The sequence below is a fragment of the Colias croceus genome, chromosome 5 (genome assembly GCF_905220415.1).
Source record: "Colias croceus chromosome 5, ilColCroc2.1".
Classification (NCBI taxonomy): Eukaryota; Metazoa; Arthropoda; class Insecta; order Lepidoptera; family Pieridae; genus Colias; species Colias croceus.
In genome coordinates, this window is record NC_059541.1 from 5,066,141 (window position 1) to 5,084,194 (window position 18,054).

At 30.7% G+C, this 18,054-nt stretch overlaps 1 protein-coding gene across 1 annotated transcript in view; it reads left to right on the forward strand.

The window, feature by feature from the left end:
- The first annotated feature begins 1,826 nt into the window (after positions 1-1,826).
- The window catches only part of LOC123691896, a 30,763-nt gene continuing 14,535 nt past the window's right edge, over positions 1,827-18,054 (forward strand). The window contains exon 1 of the mRNA XM_045636481.1: positions 1,827-1,886. Within this exon, the coding sequence (XP_045492437.1) occupies positions 1,827-1,886 (60 nt within the window). The remainder of the gene's footprint in view (positions 1,887-18,054) is intronic.

Here is an 18,054-nt window from a genome sequence, read left to right on the forward strand (position 1 = left end):
TGTACTCGATGACTTAATTGGAATGTAGCAAGTAACTTTGATTCACTTCCCGGTAACCGATTGAGCTGAAATTTTGTATACGTATGTAAATTGGATAGCGATGAAACATTATCATGACATAGAGCTGATTTGATGATGGAATCGGAAGGTGGCCATAGGAACTCAGTAATATATTGACTCAACTTTATCGAGTTTGGGCTCGTTTGATTCGTGTTGAAAATTACACTAAAAAGTATTAAATAAAATTAACTGCGTTAAAAACAACCGACTTCAAAAACGGAAAAGTAAAAAATAAAAAAAAAGATTTGATATTATTAATTACTACATATTATTTAGATGTGCTATTTATTAAATAGGTTTGAAGTCGGTGCCAAACACTAAGCACTTAGTATTAAGCCCGTGCACCGACATCAAACCTATTTAATAAATAGCACATCTAAATAATATGTAGTAATTAATAATATCAAATCTTTTTTTTTATTTTTTACTTTTCCGTTTTTGAAGTCGGTTGTTTTTAACGCAGTTAATTTTATTTATACAAAACTTAATCTTCTCTACAATATCTGTACAAAAATAATATGATGTAGGTAAATGGAATAATAAACATCTGCCTAGGAAAATTCATAGCTTTAAATATCATTTGAAAGTTTATATCTTTTCTTTGAAGTAGGTTTTTGTTTTGGATCTATTGCTATTTATTAATGTATTAACCCATTGAGCCCCGAGCGGCCCGATCGGACCACGACACAATAGATTTTCTATTGTGTCTGTGATTCCGAGGGCTGCGAGTTATTAAAGTTTGAAAAAGATGTATATAAACCTATGATTTATCACTCTTTATGACTTATAATAAAGAAACGTACTAAAGAGTTTTGAAAATTTAAACAAAATATAAATGCTGATATTTATTTTATAACATCAATTAATTAAATTGATTTAAACCTGTGAACATGGGAAACAATGAAACCGAATGTAAACGCTACCTACTACATAACGTGGCATAACTATTGTTATCAGATTCCCATAAACCGTTGGAATTAATTGTCAATGAGTTTGTGAAACCATAACATAATGGAGGTATAACCGCCTCCACATCTTTGTGCCTACTACAGGTGCCATAGCGTTTTCCCATTCATACAATAGTTTCTCACGGTCATATTACGTTTATGCTTTGTGAACCACCCCTTATTCGAATGCCTTTTAAGGTTGAGGGTGAATCTCACACAGGTAGGTGTACAACAGGTACAACAGGTTGACACTTGTTCCATAAGTAAGACAGACGATTTTCACCTGTTTTCCCAACTTGTTGTGTAGGTATATTATTCCGTGAAGTTTATTTCGGAATAAGGCAAACTTGTGTTGTCAGGTGTAAAGTTTGAGATCAAAATTTTTAGTACATTGTGATAAAATACGTTATGACCGTTGGTTATTTCGACGGTTAGTTTAGAAAAAAAATATTGAATATGATTATTCTTGTAACAGATTATTAAGATTTCATGAAATATACTGAAAATAAATTGTTATTATTACACACACATTTTATTATTATTAATATTAAATACTTATTAACCTTATAGATACAGTAAGTTTTTGTAACTCTACGTATTTTTTTTTATATATTTTTTTACAACTGTAGTAAATATCACAAATCAAGTTCGCTGCTAAAAAATCAACGTAATATGTAAAAGGCAATGGTTTGATTGATTTAATGTGTAATTAAATAAAAATCGCTCGATGGCAATAAATTTAGAAAGGAACTAAAAAAATGTATTTAGAATATTAAATAGATGTGGTTTTTATGCGTAAGTATAAGGAAGTCCTTAACAATGGCGGAGGAAACGGAAGCAAATCGGGGCTCGCAGCGACCAATGCGCCTGCGCTGCCTAGTTTGTAGCGCAAGGACTGTCTAGCTGACCTCAAAACTCTATAGCTATATAATTTGCATCAGTTTTCCTGGAACATCCTACTTATATATCTTTTTGTTATAAGAATAGACGCTATCATTTATAACTCATCGAAGAAGACAAGTTGATGGATTACTCTATTTTAATATATATACGATTTGATAATTTATTCAAATATCGTTTTGACTTTGATGTCATTTAATTTATGTTGCGTCTTTTATAGTTGTATGTTTACAGAATAATTAAATGAGTATTAACACTTCCATAAATTTTCTATTATACAGTTATTTACGGGCTTCTGGTATGTTGTTTTAATTACGTATAATCGGCGACGTCGACGTAATATGTACTTTTTAATATTTGCTGACCATTTAATGGACGTTTTGTCATTTACGCCTCGTTCATATTAATAGAACAACATCGTAAATTATCCCACAAAAATATTCAGTGCGGACAATATGTTTAATCTACCTGTTTACAACTTGATCATATTATATGCCATTTGTAATATTCACAAGTTTTCTGGTTAATAAGCACGTATAAAATTTAAACTTTTCATGTGAATAGAGTTCTGTTGATTGAACTATAATTTTTTATGTAGTATTAAAACAGCAATTACGTCGACTACGTACTTAAAATACTGTTAACGCTGGCCAAATTATGATCTAATTTGAACCATTATGATTTCCATTTATCATAATTTTAATTAAATTGCGAACACCATGATGCGGAAGTCATGAACTCAATCGTGATTGTGGTAAATAAAATAGAATGATTCGCACGGAACAATGGGTTGGGTTATCGAACTGTAGTACCATTTCGGTGAAGGTCCCAGGGTCCGAGGTCGAAGCTAGATTTATATCTGTCCATTTATTTTTATTCTAGTTTTATAAATTCCATTTGGAGTCTTGTTATGTTTTTGCTAAAGCTTTACAGCTCCATTTCATATTACTTAATAAATTTTAATTGAAATATGTTTATAGTTTTCAGGTATTTGCCAAAAAACCAGCGCGTTTTTTTCTGTTAAGCAATATTACACAATGTGTAACGATTCGGTATTTATAGAAACCAAGCGCAGAAACCGTTATTAATAAATTAACTTTTCTCATGCAGCATTTACTACATAATTACGAATAATATAATTTTATATCAAAACGAGAAATTGTTAAAAATAACACCTTTTGGCTTGTAAGCTTCTCGTGAATTCGACTTAAAAAACTCAATTGCCATGACGATAATCTTAGCGTGAAGTGTAAAAAATTTTATTGCTCATGTCTGCAATTTGAGTCATAAATAAAAAAGTACATTTAAAATTATAGGTATACAATTTCGGTTTTTTTTTACATTTATTGATTTATAGAGACTATAAATAATGATCTCATTAATTGATATATAAATCAGTAATCAAGTCATTACATACAAATACATATGTTTTAAAAAATTCGCTAGTAAAACGTTTTTATTTTGTATTTACATTCAAAACTGTGTGTATAGTCATTTCACATTTGTGAATACAGCATTATAAATTTATTTTGATAGATATAAAATCAAAAGCGACATCTAGCACAAACATCCAAAGAATAATAATGTCTTACACACAAATAAAACTGTAATGTTGAACGATGAATGTGAACGTGAACATAGACGCACACATACGACATTGACATAGAAAAACGAACATTATACACACACCAACGAAGCGTTACAGCCTCTTACGTGAAGAACGTAAGCGACTGCGGAACTCAAGATGGCTGACATTGGCAATGGTCGTTGACCCAGCGCGCGCAGCCTTCAAAGCTTAGATCTAACATTAGAGAGGTTGTTATTTTTCGACCACTTTTGTTGCTTTTCGTGACGGTATATATCTTTGGACTCGATTCACAGCTTGATAATAATAGTTATAAGAATAATTTTTAAGTTATCTATTATTAAGCACATTATATGGATTTTTTCTTAAATAGGTATCTAATGAATGTTTACCATGCTTTAAATTTATTAATTTGACGACGCGGTTGGCGCAGTGGTAAAGTAACTGCCTACTGAGCCGACGGTCCCGGGTTCGATCCCCGGTCAGAGCAAATATTTGTGTGATGAACTCAATTATTTGTTCTTGGGTCTGGGTGTTATTATCTATATATGTATTTATTAAATATTATATTTATCGTCGCCTAGTACCCACAACACAAGCCTTAATTGAGCTTACTGTGGGACTAGGTCGATTTGTGTAATAATGTCCTAGGGTCATTGCGCCTGTTCGCGTCCACCTGCCTATTCGCGTCCATTTTGCGGATAACTTTTAGAAAATTCACGAAAATAAGTATACTTTATGTAAAATTGTTATAAGAAAAATTTCCGATAATACCTCAATGTATAAGAGACATGCACACTTATTCAAAATATGCCTGCGCACCGCCTATCCTATTAAAAAAAAATATTTAATTTTGGCTATTAAACGAGAGAGCTAAAACGCGCGGGATTTTGAAAAAATAAATAGTGCGCAGCGTCGCGTTTGACGGTAAGTATCTTATTGTTAAATGTGAATTTTTGAATATGTAACTGTTTCTTTACTTTGCTAACAAAACATGGAATATTATGGATTATAAATCAGCTTATTTCTTTTACAATTAATAGCTAAAATAAGGTGGACGCGAATTACTACACCGAATTTGTACAACTTCCATTTTGCGTCCACGGTGGGCGCAAACTATACCTATAGTGCATAACAATAGAACATATTGCGTCCACATTGTTTTTCATTACGTAGCAATGAATTGTTTGTTAAAATATGTAAATTATAATAGATTGTAAATTTTTTACTAAGACCACAAGTTGATAATTTAAATTTTCATTCAAATTAGCAAATTTTTATGCTATTTTTTCATTTTAAAATGGGTATTCCAAGAATGAGACTAGTATCTTTGAGAATGAGAGTCAATAAGTTTGTGGTTAAGAAAATAATATAAACAAAAAAGAAATTTAATTCATTAGATACTAAAAAATAGGGTAGAGGTGTAGGTAATCTTAATAGAACTGATTATTATTTATTTACATAACGTAACGTTGTTTTTTGTTACTTTTTAGTTCTATTTATGATGAAAAGATAAATATAAATAAGTTTTTCCAGTTTCCTTACAGTGTATTATATTTATAATAATGTTGAGTTTAGGGTTCCGAACCTCAAAAGGAAAAACCGGAATCCTTGTAGGATCACTTTGATATCCGTCCGTCTGTATGTCCGTCTGCCGGTCTGTCTTTCTGTCAAGACGCTTTTTCTCAGTAACGCGTTCAGGTATAAAGCTGAAATTTATATTGAATACTCAAGTCTACGGTCCCTTGAAGCAGTGAAAAAATCAAACTTATAAGCCAAAGAATTCAAAAGATACAGCCGTTTATGCTGCAAATTTTCGCAAATTTCGACATTCGCAAGGGAATCAAAACCTACAGGGTACTTTACATGAACACAGACACTTGAAGTTTGGTACGAAGCAACGTCTTATAGCACGAATAAGGGAGATATTGAAAAAATAATCATTTACAGTTAAAACATATGAAAAAAAAACAGGTTAATACGGAACCCTCGTTGTGCGAGTTCCACTCGAATTTGGCCGGTTTTTATTAAATAACTATATTCGTAAATAAATAATTTATTAAAATCTAATTTTTATTTGCATTAATCTGATAAAATATCACCCAAAACACTCTTAATTCTTTTTCTAAGCTGGTGGACGCGAACTGGTCCACGGGTGGACGCAAACTGGAATTTTTGGACGCGAACTGGGTAAAACGCCTAATTCTGCTATTTATCTAGATAAATAAAAACCACATGATATTTCCAACACAATTGAAAGTAAATCTTATAATAGACTATGTAATGAACACGTTACATAAATTTTGCGTTGAAATTTGTTCTGGAACATTTTTTTTTTCTCCTTCAAACTTTCCAACTGCACTAAGTGGACGCGAACTGGCGCAATTACCCTATAATATTTATATTTATTTATTTATAAATTATACTACATCCCAAATTTTTTTCATAGTCTGCGATCTACGAACTGTTTTGCATCTTTATAAATTTAAATATAGGTAGGTATTATATTATATCATATTATACTAAATTAAAGAGAAACTAAATAATAATCACATAGGCTTATTCTATTGTAATACGAGAATGCAAAAGTAATAAATATTATATACCTATTGAAATGAAATTTGTTTCTAACGAGCGAAAATCATAGAATAGAATAGGTACCTAATGCTTTTCTAACATTTATAAATATTGAAAACAAAATAGCGATAACCGTGTATTCATGCTGACATTAAAGTACCTACCTAAGTTAAATGTCATAACATAATATTTAATGTGTCATACAGTAAATGTCTTATTGTAATGCAAATTTTATTTACTAGCGTTCATAATAATTATATTGGATGTTTATGCGTCCGCAGATTATCTATCGTATTAATTGAATCGCGTAATCCGAGCGCTGGTAATGAAATATTTCCGTGGTGCCCTCTCGCGGCGGCGCGCGACAACCGCGGAATGTAGCGCAAGCTAACGGTGCGCGCGCCGCGAAAAAACTCAAGTTCACTATCACGGAAGATTGCGCGCGGCCATTACAGCGCGGTTACGTCGCCCGTCGGATAGCTATTATGCGAATACCGCGTAACTAAGTTACATAAGATGCAGTCATCGTTTTCAATATATTTGCCGTTTTTATGAAATTCGTCTCGGTTAAGGTCATTTGTTTCATGGTCTTGGGGAGATCTGTAAAGATATGGTATTTCATGTACAAATTATTTAAATTAGGAGTAACGCGTCGATACGTTTGAATTTGTTGTAACAATATCTATGATATGGTAATTGTTTCAATGTTTTAGACCTTTTTTTAATCAAAAAATACACATTTTATATATGTAACTGCAATTTGATACGAAACGGTATATGTGTCAGTATCAATCTAACCGAAATATTATCGTATTTTAATGCATTAAAAATCATAGCAATAAAAAATACATAAAATGTCTTCCACGAATGCAAGTCGATGGCATGAATATAAAATTATAAATATGGGACACGTAGACACGTTCTTGACACTGCAGACAGTAACTTTTGATGAGCTATATTATCAACAAATATCTTCTATCACTGTTATGTCGTGGGAAACACATTGTGTATTATCCATCATATCGTGGGTACGCGACTTTGCTTCTTAAAATGTTAATTGCCAACTTTGTATCAATTTATTTTTTTACATTCGTGCGAACTCTGCCTATTTAGTAGTCCGCGTGTGTAATTACATGATTCTCTTAAGAATTTACGTGGCAAATTGCACCGTAATGTTGTATAATGGTAAGTGGTTATTTTACATGTGAAATAGTTTCACGAGGTGATAAATTTTATTTTTTTAATCTAGGCGTAGGCTACGCATAATTAATTGTAGTGTAGCGAAAAGTCCACTGATATAGATTTGTTCCATACAGTTTATACGAGGATAGAATTAAGTATTTTTTTAATTTATTAGTTTAAATATAAAATATAGCATTTCAATGCCATAAAACTAAAAAAAAAAACTTTAAACAGTAGAATGTAATAGACAAATGTGACCTAAAATCTATGCTACGCTAAGAATCGCTCAATGCTCAACTCTGGTTTTCTGTGAGATAGGAATTATAACAGCTTTAACAACAAGGAAGTTATTTCCATGTTTAAAAATACTATAAAACACCCTGTCAGTTATTCAAATACATTCAAAAATCCTTGAAACAAACGAGTACGCCAGATTCTTATTAGTCTCAAAATAATAGACTTTCTTTTTTGATGACGTCCAATAATTCAATGTCGTTTCGGCACTGTAACAAATAGCTACCTGCAATATCACCTGTCATTTCCCTAAGATAATATCACAGCAATCAGTGCTTTCCGGAAAAAAATAATAACCATAATGTATTCATCATCTTCATCCGATGCGTTTCATTTTTTTGGATCAAACGTGAAACTGATGTGCTCATTTTAATTAAAAGGATAATATAAATATACCTAAGTATATTTATGTGAATTAGGTTATGAAGACATTGGTATGCATAGGTACAAATGTATTAAATAAAAAGACATGAATTTCATAAAAGTTCACAAACTTGAGCTTTTGAGAAATGTTTCGTTTAATATTTTTACTTTTTATACAATTAGTAATGCTAGAGTAATAAGTTTAATCATTTAGGTAATGGATGTATATTTTGCAGATAATAAATCCTTTACAATTGATATTGAGTACTATAAGTCTCCAGTTCATTTTCATTTGCATCCCGAGGACCAGTCGGCAAAAAGCTTCATTTATGAAAATCACAACTTTGACAAATCTAATTTATAAAACGTTATAGTTTTCAAAGCCAAATAGCAGCTGACTGTCAGTGAAATGCTAAAGCCATAATTTAGGTGGCTATTATCTATATTGATTCATTTTGTTTGAGGGTAGCTGCGGGCAAGGGATGCTAATAAGGTGATCTGTACACAGTTTTGCACCTTGTGCTATCAAATCTTTTTCCTTGAACGAAAAAACTATACGAACAGGTGGAGTTTTCTCTTTTATTTTGGTATGATGTATGACTCTTTAATAATGCTATAGAAGAAAACATTAGCTCGTTAAAAATAATTAGCTGACAATTTTTACCTGTATTTGATGAGGTTCTATAAAAACAATGAATGATATGTTCCAGCCTTAGTTTGTATATTTTTATACTTTTTAATTATACAATTATGAAATGTTTTTATATAGGTATTTGTCTCATATCATGTGTTAATACTAGGTATGTACTAATAAATAAATAAAACAATGATTATACGATAAATACTTTATTGTAATAAAATAAATAAAATAAAAAAACTATAATACTAATTCTAAAATGATTCTGTACGGAAAGAGCTAATAATAAAATAAAAAGGTGTATTTTCTGCAATAGAGCTCGATCAGTACAAAAGAGTTCAACGTCAGACACGTGTATAAGCTAATTTAAATATTATACAACTTCAAGCATGCAGTAAAGGCTAAAGTTGACTTGTTTTTCAATATTAACGTTATACAATTCTGTTTTTATACTGTGATTATATTTCAATAATTTATATGCGACAAAATGTATCTAATTCGCAAACAGAGTAGAAAGTACATATCCCGTGTTTAATAATAATAATCACAGATAATTTCACATGCTTTTATGAAGGAAATGCACATAGTATAAGTTCATAAAACAATCTCAAGTCTAGTGATCTATGGGAAGTGCATCTGCTGGTAGGAAACGCGTCCATTGTATCTAAGTTATTGACGCACCTGCGGCTGACTCCCACGATAGTTGTACTTCGCTCTGTGCACTGTGTAGTCTGTACTGTGTATAGTGTAACTTCTATATGGGGCACTTCCCTTAATAATGTCTTCACTTGTTCGATATGTATCAATGCTTTGTAAAGAACAACCTCAATATAGGGCACTTCCTATATAATATCATAGACTACACTTGTTTGATACGTATCAATAGGTGGTCACGAAAGACCATATCCGATATATTTATGCTGATTATTTTTTTTAAAGAAATGATTGTACAATATAGATGAAAACAATAGATAGCGTTATTCATTTTAAGATTTAATTATTTTATAAATAGTTCAATTTAAACAAGAAATACAAAAATAATTATCATGCAACATGTAACACAGTTATAGAGCTTAAAATTATATGCACAACCTAATCATAGATAATAATTACCATAGAATATTAACCTTATTTAGAAAACAACCCCAAGTTCCCACGAATTAAATCAAATTCATGCTTTCACTTCCCAAAAAAACGTAATTCCCATGAATTTTTTGCGTTTGATTAAGTACAAAAAATCCCTTTCGATTTCCGTCCAGGCGCAGGCGCCATCTGCCTTTATTCTTGTCATGTGTTCCTTTGGTTCAGTTTTTTTCAATTTGCCCGGATTTCACCGGAAACCGCTAGTCTATGGATTAAATATAAAAAGCGTATTGTTCTTTGAATTAATTTATTATATTGCCTATGCGTGTAAAACAACAAAGTGTTGACCAATTTTATGAAATAATCAAGTAGGTATGCAACTTTTTAATGAGTAAAATATGTGTATTTTAAATACATTTTTACTTCCTGTAACACAACACTCTAAACGTCTTGAAAATATTTATCAGTATATGCCGCTATCTATTATATAATAGATAACTGGCCTAATAAACGAGTAAAGGTATTATTTAACTGACTACTACAACATAAAAATAACGGACAATAGATCAATACAGTTTAGCCGTAAAGATAAAATATTTAATCCTTAAACTGTTTTACTTTGCCTTTATTCTCATTGTTATCGGTTATTTTCCAATTTTGGAGATAGTTTTATGTAACAGAAACCTTCAATATGCGTTTTGCGTCAACATTTTTGTTTAAATGCCGACAAAGGGGCGTAACTTTCTTTGTGCAAAGCCTTTGAGAAAGAATTGTTTAGATAAGGGAGAATGGGATCATTCAGATTTAGTGCATAGAAAGTAAGCATTATTATGTTACTCCTTATGTTTTGGATTATAATAAGGTCCAATAAAGGTAAACAGTCTTAAAATTACCGTTGTATTATCTAGGGTTCATCTCTTATCTTCGTGACTTCTATTTGAACATATCCCAGTTAATTTACCGTTATAAATAAAGGATTACATAAAAGAGGCCGAAAATAAATCAATTGTTGGTTTATTATTTAGCTAATTGTATGAATAAAATGTACCTACACTACCACTGGGAAATCCTATACAAATTATTAGTTCTAATTAATTTTGCAAGACCATTCGTGCATACATCCACAATAGCTACGAATGTTTATCGGCAATCTGAATCATTAAACTTTTTTTTATATTTCCCAAATAATATATTATTAAAAATATATACTTTGTCTTTGTTTGGATAGGCATGACCCAAATGTTGACGAAGTGAACAGTGCTCTTTTACACATATCTGAATGGTTTACTGCCAATAACTTATTATTAAATGCCAAAAAAACCACTTGTGTTGAATTTTTACTTCCTAATGTAAAAAAGTTGAACAGAGATATTACCTTGAACGGGGAGGTATTGCATCCTACTGAGTCTACTGTATTTCTAGGGTTAACATTGGACGAGAAACTACAGTGGGGAGCCCATGTCAACACCGCTGCAGGTAAGCTCAGTTCAGCTGCATATGCAGTCCGAAAAATAAGGCATCTCACCGATGAAGATACGGCTAGATTGGTTTATTTCAGCTACTTTCATAGCATTATGTCCTATGGAATTCTACTATGGGGCAGGGCTGCAGATATAGAAACTATATTTATCTTACAGAAAAGAGCCATTCGCTCTATATATAATTTACGTGCTCGGGACTCACTAAGAGATCATTTTAAGAATACTGGTATCCTTACTATACCATCACAGTATATATTTAATAATATTTTGCATGTACACAAAAACGCCGACTTACACACAAGAGTAGGAGATAGACACGATTATGGCACAAGGAACAGGAATAGAATTGAAATGCCATTTTTCCGATTAGCTAAAGTTAAAAATTCATTTATGGGTCAAGGTATACGCTTATACAATAGAATTCCTCACAATATTAAAGAGTTTAGTAGTTCTAAATTTAAAGCTTATATAAAAAATGTACTAGTTCAGAGAGCGTACTACAGTATTCAGGAATATATGGACGATAAAGACCCATGGAGGGTTGTCGCGTAAAAACCACAGGACAGTTCTTTGGCATATTATGATATATTATGTAGTTAGACATAAGTTACATATTATGATATATTATGTAGTTAGATTTAAGTTACATATTATGTAATATTGACATGATTTTAAAAGAGCAACTATGGAGTTTCTTGCCGATTCTTCTCCATAGATACTGCTTTCCGAATCGGTGGTAAATGTTAAAAATTATGTAATGACGATTCGAAAGTGCTACTAAATAGTCTGTAGTCTAATTGAATAAATGAATGTTTGAGTTTGAGTTTGAGTTTGTCTGGTACAAATAATACTTTGTCCGGTATTTGGTATCGTTTGAACATATTTTACAGATAAAAAAGAGCGTGTTTGCCGAGCAACGGTGTCAGAAGTGAAACTTCTTTAGCAAGGTTCGAAGATACCAAAATCGTTGTCTTACTCCATGACGCGACCTTTACCTTCCTTTTTTAAGAAGTTTGACTTCAAAAATCATTAATACATTGTCCTTCAACCATAAAAAGCTTTAATTTTACACAATCTAAATAAAATGTGTATGTTCAATGTTCATATTTTAATACAGTTAAATATTTTCAATTTCGCATTTTATACCAAGTCGTGAACTTCTCAAAAATAACAATTCTCACACATATCTCATAACCGGATGCTCCAATCTTTAAAATTTTGTTAAAAACACAATATTTATTGAGAATAATGACAAGTAGTTACTTATTTCCTGTCCTATTATTATTGCTCATATTAATCGATGTGACGACCATTATTTCAGATTTTTATGAACTATGGGACTAAGGAGTAAACTGTAGCTTTACAAAAGATTGCATTATTTTAATTACAAAGCGTTTGTAAATAAACTAAATATTATTTTTGTGAAAAATTACCTTTCTGATTGTAGAAAAAACATCGGGTCTGAAAATTTGAATATGTATTTATATACATATTCATAAACCAATTATTATATACCAATATAATAATGAATATGTTTATTTCTTTGAACGTGTTACACTCTTTTAACAAACATTATTTACCATAATGTACACTGCATAGTGCATATCTAAATTATACAAAATGTACTGTCAAAAAAGGACAAGAGCTTAGTTCCACTAAGCCTTAAATCGTGGCCACTCCACACGAAGGCATTAGAAAAAAGCCATCTCGATTAGAAGCGCATCTGCTGCGATTCCCACGGAAAGGATTGCGAGGTGCCTTATGTTGCCTCCTTAAATAGATATAAATAAAAAGCATTGTTTTTCTAAGTCTAATACATGTATAGAACATTACCAACAAAGTTGCGACAGTTTTTCCACCGCAGTATTTTCCTTTGATATGCAGCAGGTTCTTTGGGGCATTAATTATCAACTTGACACGGAAAGGTAAAAAAAATAATAATTAAATACTGGCTTATGAATTTTTTGCTCTAATTTTATGTATAAATAATTTAAGCAGCCATAACACTGTTAATTAAAGTCCTTTATTTGAATCAATATTCAAAACATCATACAATTTTATTTGACATTGCAGGAACTTAAAAACTCTACAGCGTCTATTTAATTTAAATATATATACATTTTTTGAATAAATTGCATATTAAAATAATACATTTAATTATAACCCGTGTGTCTCTTTGGAATATATTATGAACTCTGTCTATAAAAAATATAAAAAATAGTACTATAATAATTGAGCACACTTTATTAGTAGGTAGCACTATTTTTATATGGTATTCCCAATCTGTTATTGTAATAACAAAGAAAAACAAACAGAAACTCATTCTTTCATTTTGGCTGGACAACAATGAACAAGCAATTACTATTGTTAGGTAAATTGAAGTTAAAAGCATATTGAAAGCAAAAAGTAGCAATACTTTCAAAGTTGGCTTCCTAAAATGATTTGCATCTGCTTTTTAAATAGCGGATGGCACGAAAACTGCACTAAAAATTGCCTTTATTACACTTAACCACAGCTTATGAAATAACACACTGTTAGAAAAACGCTTAAATCGTAATGTAGTAGAAAAAATTATGTTACGAAGAGAGTAAAATGTAAAAGAAAATAATTAATAGTTTTTTTCTAATAATGATAACGTGGACGCATGTGCCTCATTTTATTATTAAATAATTTAAAAGTCAAAGTCGTTGAAATAACATTCTATAAAAAGGTTTCTTAATAAATTGATGAATAATGAGACAAGGTGCATCTTCCTTACATATAAGTAGTCGTTTTAAATAGAACATTAATGAATTCTAGTGAGTCTGACATTTTTATTATAAGGTGTTTATGTTATTTACATCTAATGAGGTGCCTTTAGCACACAATAATGTTAATTAAAATTCGGAAACTACTTGCGAACATCTTTTATAAAATTTTATACCGGGTTAGTCTGGACGTAGCCGGGACGAGCGGCTAGTATTTATCATTTTAATCGTAATCCCGGAAATCCCACGGGAAGGGGAACATTGCGGGTTTTTCTTTGACTGCGCGGTCGAAGCCGCGGGCGGAAACCTAGTTATCTATAAATATAACGAAGGCAAGAACAAGACGTCACGAATGCGATTTGCTTCAACATACAACGCCTGGACCAAAGCAGTTGTAACGAGCCTAACATTTTAACAAATAAACAGCATATTGCTTTTTAATACAATCCTCTACAAACAATCTTCCTCAGCACACAATGCATCGCTAAAGTCCAGATTGTCGGTTATCACCTACACCGCAACAAAGGCATGTGAAGCTAACACATGCCATAACCCTTCAATGTTCAGACGTGTACCAAATGACTTGCACAATGTGCATTATCTTCGTAACCGCAACACAATTTGCGAACCCAATGCAATTGACAATTTCAGGGTTCGACTCGAACCACGTTAAAATAGCTTCACCAAAATACACATGGTAACATGTATACCTACTTATATATTTTAAAAGCAATATGAATTTAAATTCGTATAACCGAAAAATAAATAATAAAAATCCAATTTTCAACTTAGATATAAATAAATGTTATAAATTATATAAAAATAGCAATAATATTACGATTTTAATGGAAATTTTGTGTCTATATCTATTTAAAACCGAATAAATTACTGAAATGCGGTGAATTATTAATGTAGCAATAATTTACCTGAAAGATATTCTGATTAATTATTAAATAATCTGAGAACTTCTTTGGATAAAATAATAATTATTAAATCTATTATCGGCTCTAAAAAGTAATGACTATACGTACCTATAGTTAGGAAAACGCAAGTTAAACTAAGGATTGTGAATATTATCATCATAAGACCATTTAATATTTATTATTAGCATTAAAAGTTAATTTGATTCCGTTTCAATTTCATGGGATAATTATTTTAGTAATAGAATATTAATACTTTAGTATGTATTAAGAATTGATTCATATTCATAAATGCGTTGAAAAGTGTACATAGTGATCATTATACCAATATTTCATACGGAACCATAACAATATTCAGTATCTGCCTTGACACTTTTAACTCCAAGCCAGATGACCGAAGCTATGAAATTTATAAATTCCTTTAACATTTCTACTTGCGTTTTTATTGTGATAGTATAAAAGAGATGCAATCGTCGGGAGCACATTGCGTTGCATACATTTTGCATAAAGTTGCACATTGCCCAAGGTGTTGCAGTGTGAATAGATTTCTTTGAACTATCCATCATAATAATGGACAGCAATACACTCGTTTAACGTATGCACAATATTAAGCACAATATCATGTTTTCCTTTCTAGATAATTTTTGAGTGATCTATCACTTTGCAGCTTTCAAGTTTGTGTAATCATTTTTTTCAGTAGGTAATATTTTTCAAAATGAGGACTCGATGATGTAGTATAAAATTATAAAATTATGAACTGTTTACAAATAAAAAATGCGGTCTCTTTTTTAGTCGAAATAAGTAATCTAATTTTCTATGAGACAAAATATATTTTGTAACTATACTTTTAATCCAAATAAATTTTAGCGACAGCTTTGACGGACGCTACTGTTTTTCCTCCAAAATGTTTACCTTTCCAACATCTATTGCCACACAAGACGAAGAAGATTTTAGCCTATAAATATACAATGGATTTTCATTCACAGCTACCTAATGACATCATCTTGTCCACTCAAATAAGTACGTAATTTAAATGTACTGAGGTCCTGCTGGTTGAAAGACCGACTGAATGTGTGTTTAGCCTTAATTACAGCGCAAACACTCGTCTCACCAATACGGATCGTGTGTTGCGAAATATTTAATAACCCGCTGCTGTATTTGCAGAACTCACTATTGTGAGGTATTAAATGACAGCAAATAGATGCTTAAAGTAAATCCGTAGTACGTTATGTGACTAGTAAATATATGGTTACATGAAGCTGTAAGAAACTATTTCAGAATTTTATCATAGCTTAAAAAATCATTATAAAGATGTAACTTTTGTTTATTTGAAAACATACGAGTGCATTAAAGATTAATGGAATATCTTAATGGAAAAAATATAAAAATTGTCCAAATCGCTACTTTTAAACAGTGATTTGGAGGAACTGAAAGTACATTGTAAATTAGCAGCTTTATAAGGGCTATTAAAAAGCTGCACTTTTACGATATGTCTTAGAAACAGATACCTCAATACACATTAGTAAGTATAGTAATATGTTTTAAGTTTTATAAGTAACTTTTTAACAGAAAACGATACGAAACGAACTAAGAATCAGATGAGTCATGGATCAATCTACTGCTACACAATCGAACATCGTCGTTACTCGTTTAACAGTAATCGCAACTCAAACCAAATTAAATAAACTCGTAAGCCAGCCTGTTATAGGTTATTTATATTTTTGAGACATAATCAATCACAGTGTTTTTTATTCATACGGACTTTAAAGTTGATGCAATTCTAACAAAATATTATTTACTTAATTTATTTTCGCACACGTCATGTCAAGTGATTTTATCAGCAGTGGCAAATGTTTTTAAAACGTCCTTTACATTTATGTTACAACAATAAAACATAATATTTTCAACCACATATATACAGTTAGTAAGTCTATGTTGACTTATAATTTCAATGACGTTTTTTGCTATATTTCCGCGAGCCAGTCCTAGCTGACAAGTTATTCTATTGGTCGCTAGTTTTGTGTGGATAAGTCAAATATTATAAGAATTTGTTATATTATAGTGTTTTCACAGAAAAGTTTGAAAGAGAACTAAATTTGTAATTTCAACATTATGTGAATTATGATATTTTATAACTTAATTGAAATATTACAATATTCTTTAAGTAATAATTAGTTAGTACTAACACGCAAGTCCAGACAACCACACATTCACATCACACTAACACTCACACACACATACACACACTCACACAAAGGGAGATTTCAGATTTAACTGTTTAATTATTTATTAACCTTTCTTACTGTATTATATAATTCACCAAAACATGGAAAACACTCCTTCCTGATATGTCATTTAAAAAATAACTCATTTATCTAGCTGTAAGTACCTTGTTTTGTAATCTTAATTGGCTCATAGTTCTGTATCAATATATTAAGAAATGTTATTTACTGTAATGCTGTATGATTACGAAGAAATAAATAAATAAATAAAATAAATAAATAAATAATAACAAGTCCTGATTGTGCTAAAATAATATATTATTAGTTATGCAGATTTGATTAGGGGTTAAATGTAGCTATACATGTTGTCATTGAATTTAATGATACCTTTTATTATTAGTTGCTGGTTTATTAAAATGTAAAAAATATTCATTTATATTTAAATATATTTTTAAAACTAGAAATCTATATCTAAATTGCCCGAATTTATTTTATTTTTAAAATATAAATCCGTATTATTCTAACGTTGATAGAGCGAGGTGAATGTCCTCTCTTGTCCTCTACAAGAGTTATATCTCTTAAAGGCCTCTCACTGAAATCCTCGCAGATTGGTTTATATCTTTACTTTAAAAATTTACACTTCTTTGAGTATACCAATTGTATGAATGTATGGGTCAAATGGGTCGATAGGAAATGATTATTACGTTCACCATTTATGTTTGCAAATTCAGGTATATTGCAATACAAAATTCTTCGTTTTGAGATTTATTTCAGATTGTATCAATCTTTTTCAAGTACCAAGTGACAATGGAAACCATTTTTTTTTATAATAAATGTATTTGTAAAATTTTGTTTTTAAATTGAAACAAACTTCTGTTATGTGTGGTTTGGAGGTTTGCAATAAAATGTAGACTATGTTTATTGCCTAGAATTAATTAGCACGTCAGAGCTTTATTATTTACGATATATTATTATATTTTTACAGTTTAATATACAACTACAAATACTTATTATTTTAGACTTGTATCGTGGCTTAGCGTGTGGCTTAGTATATGT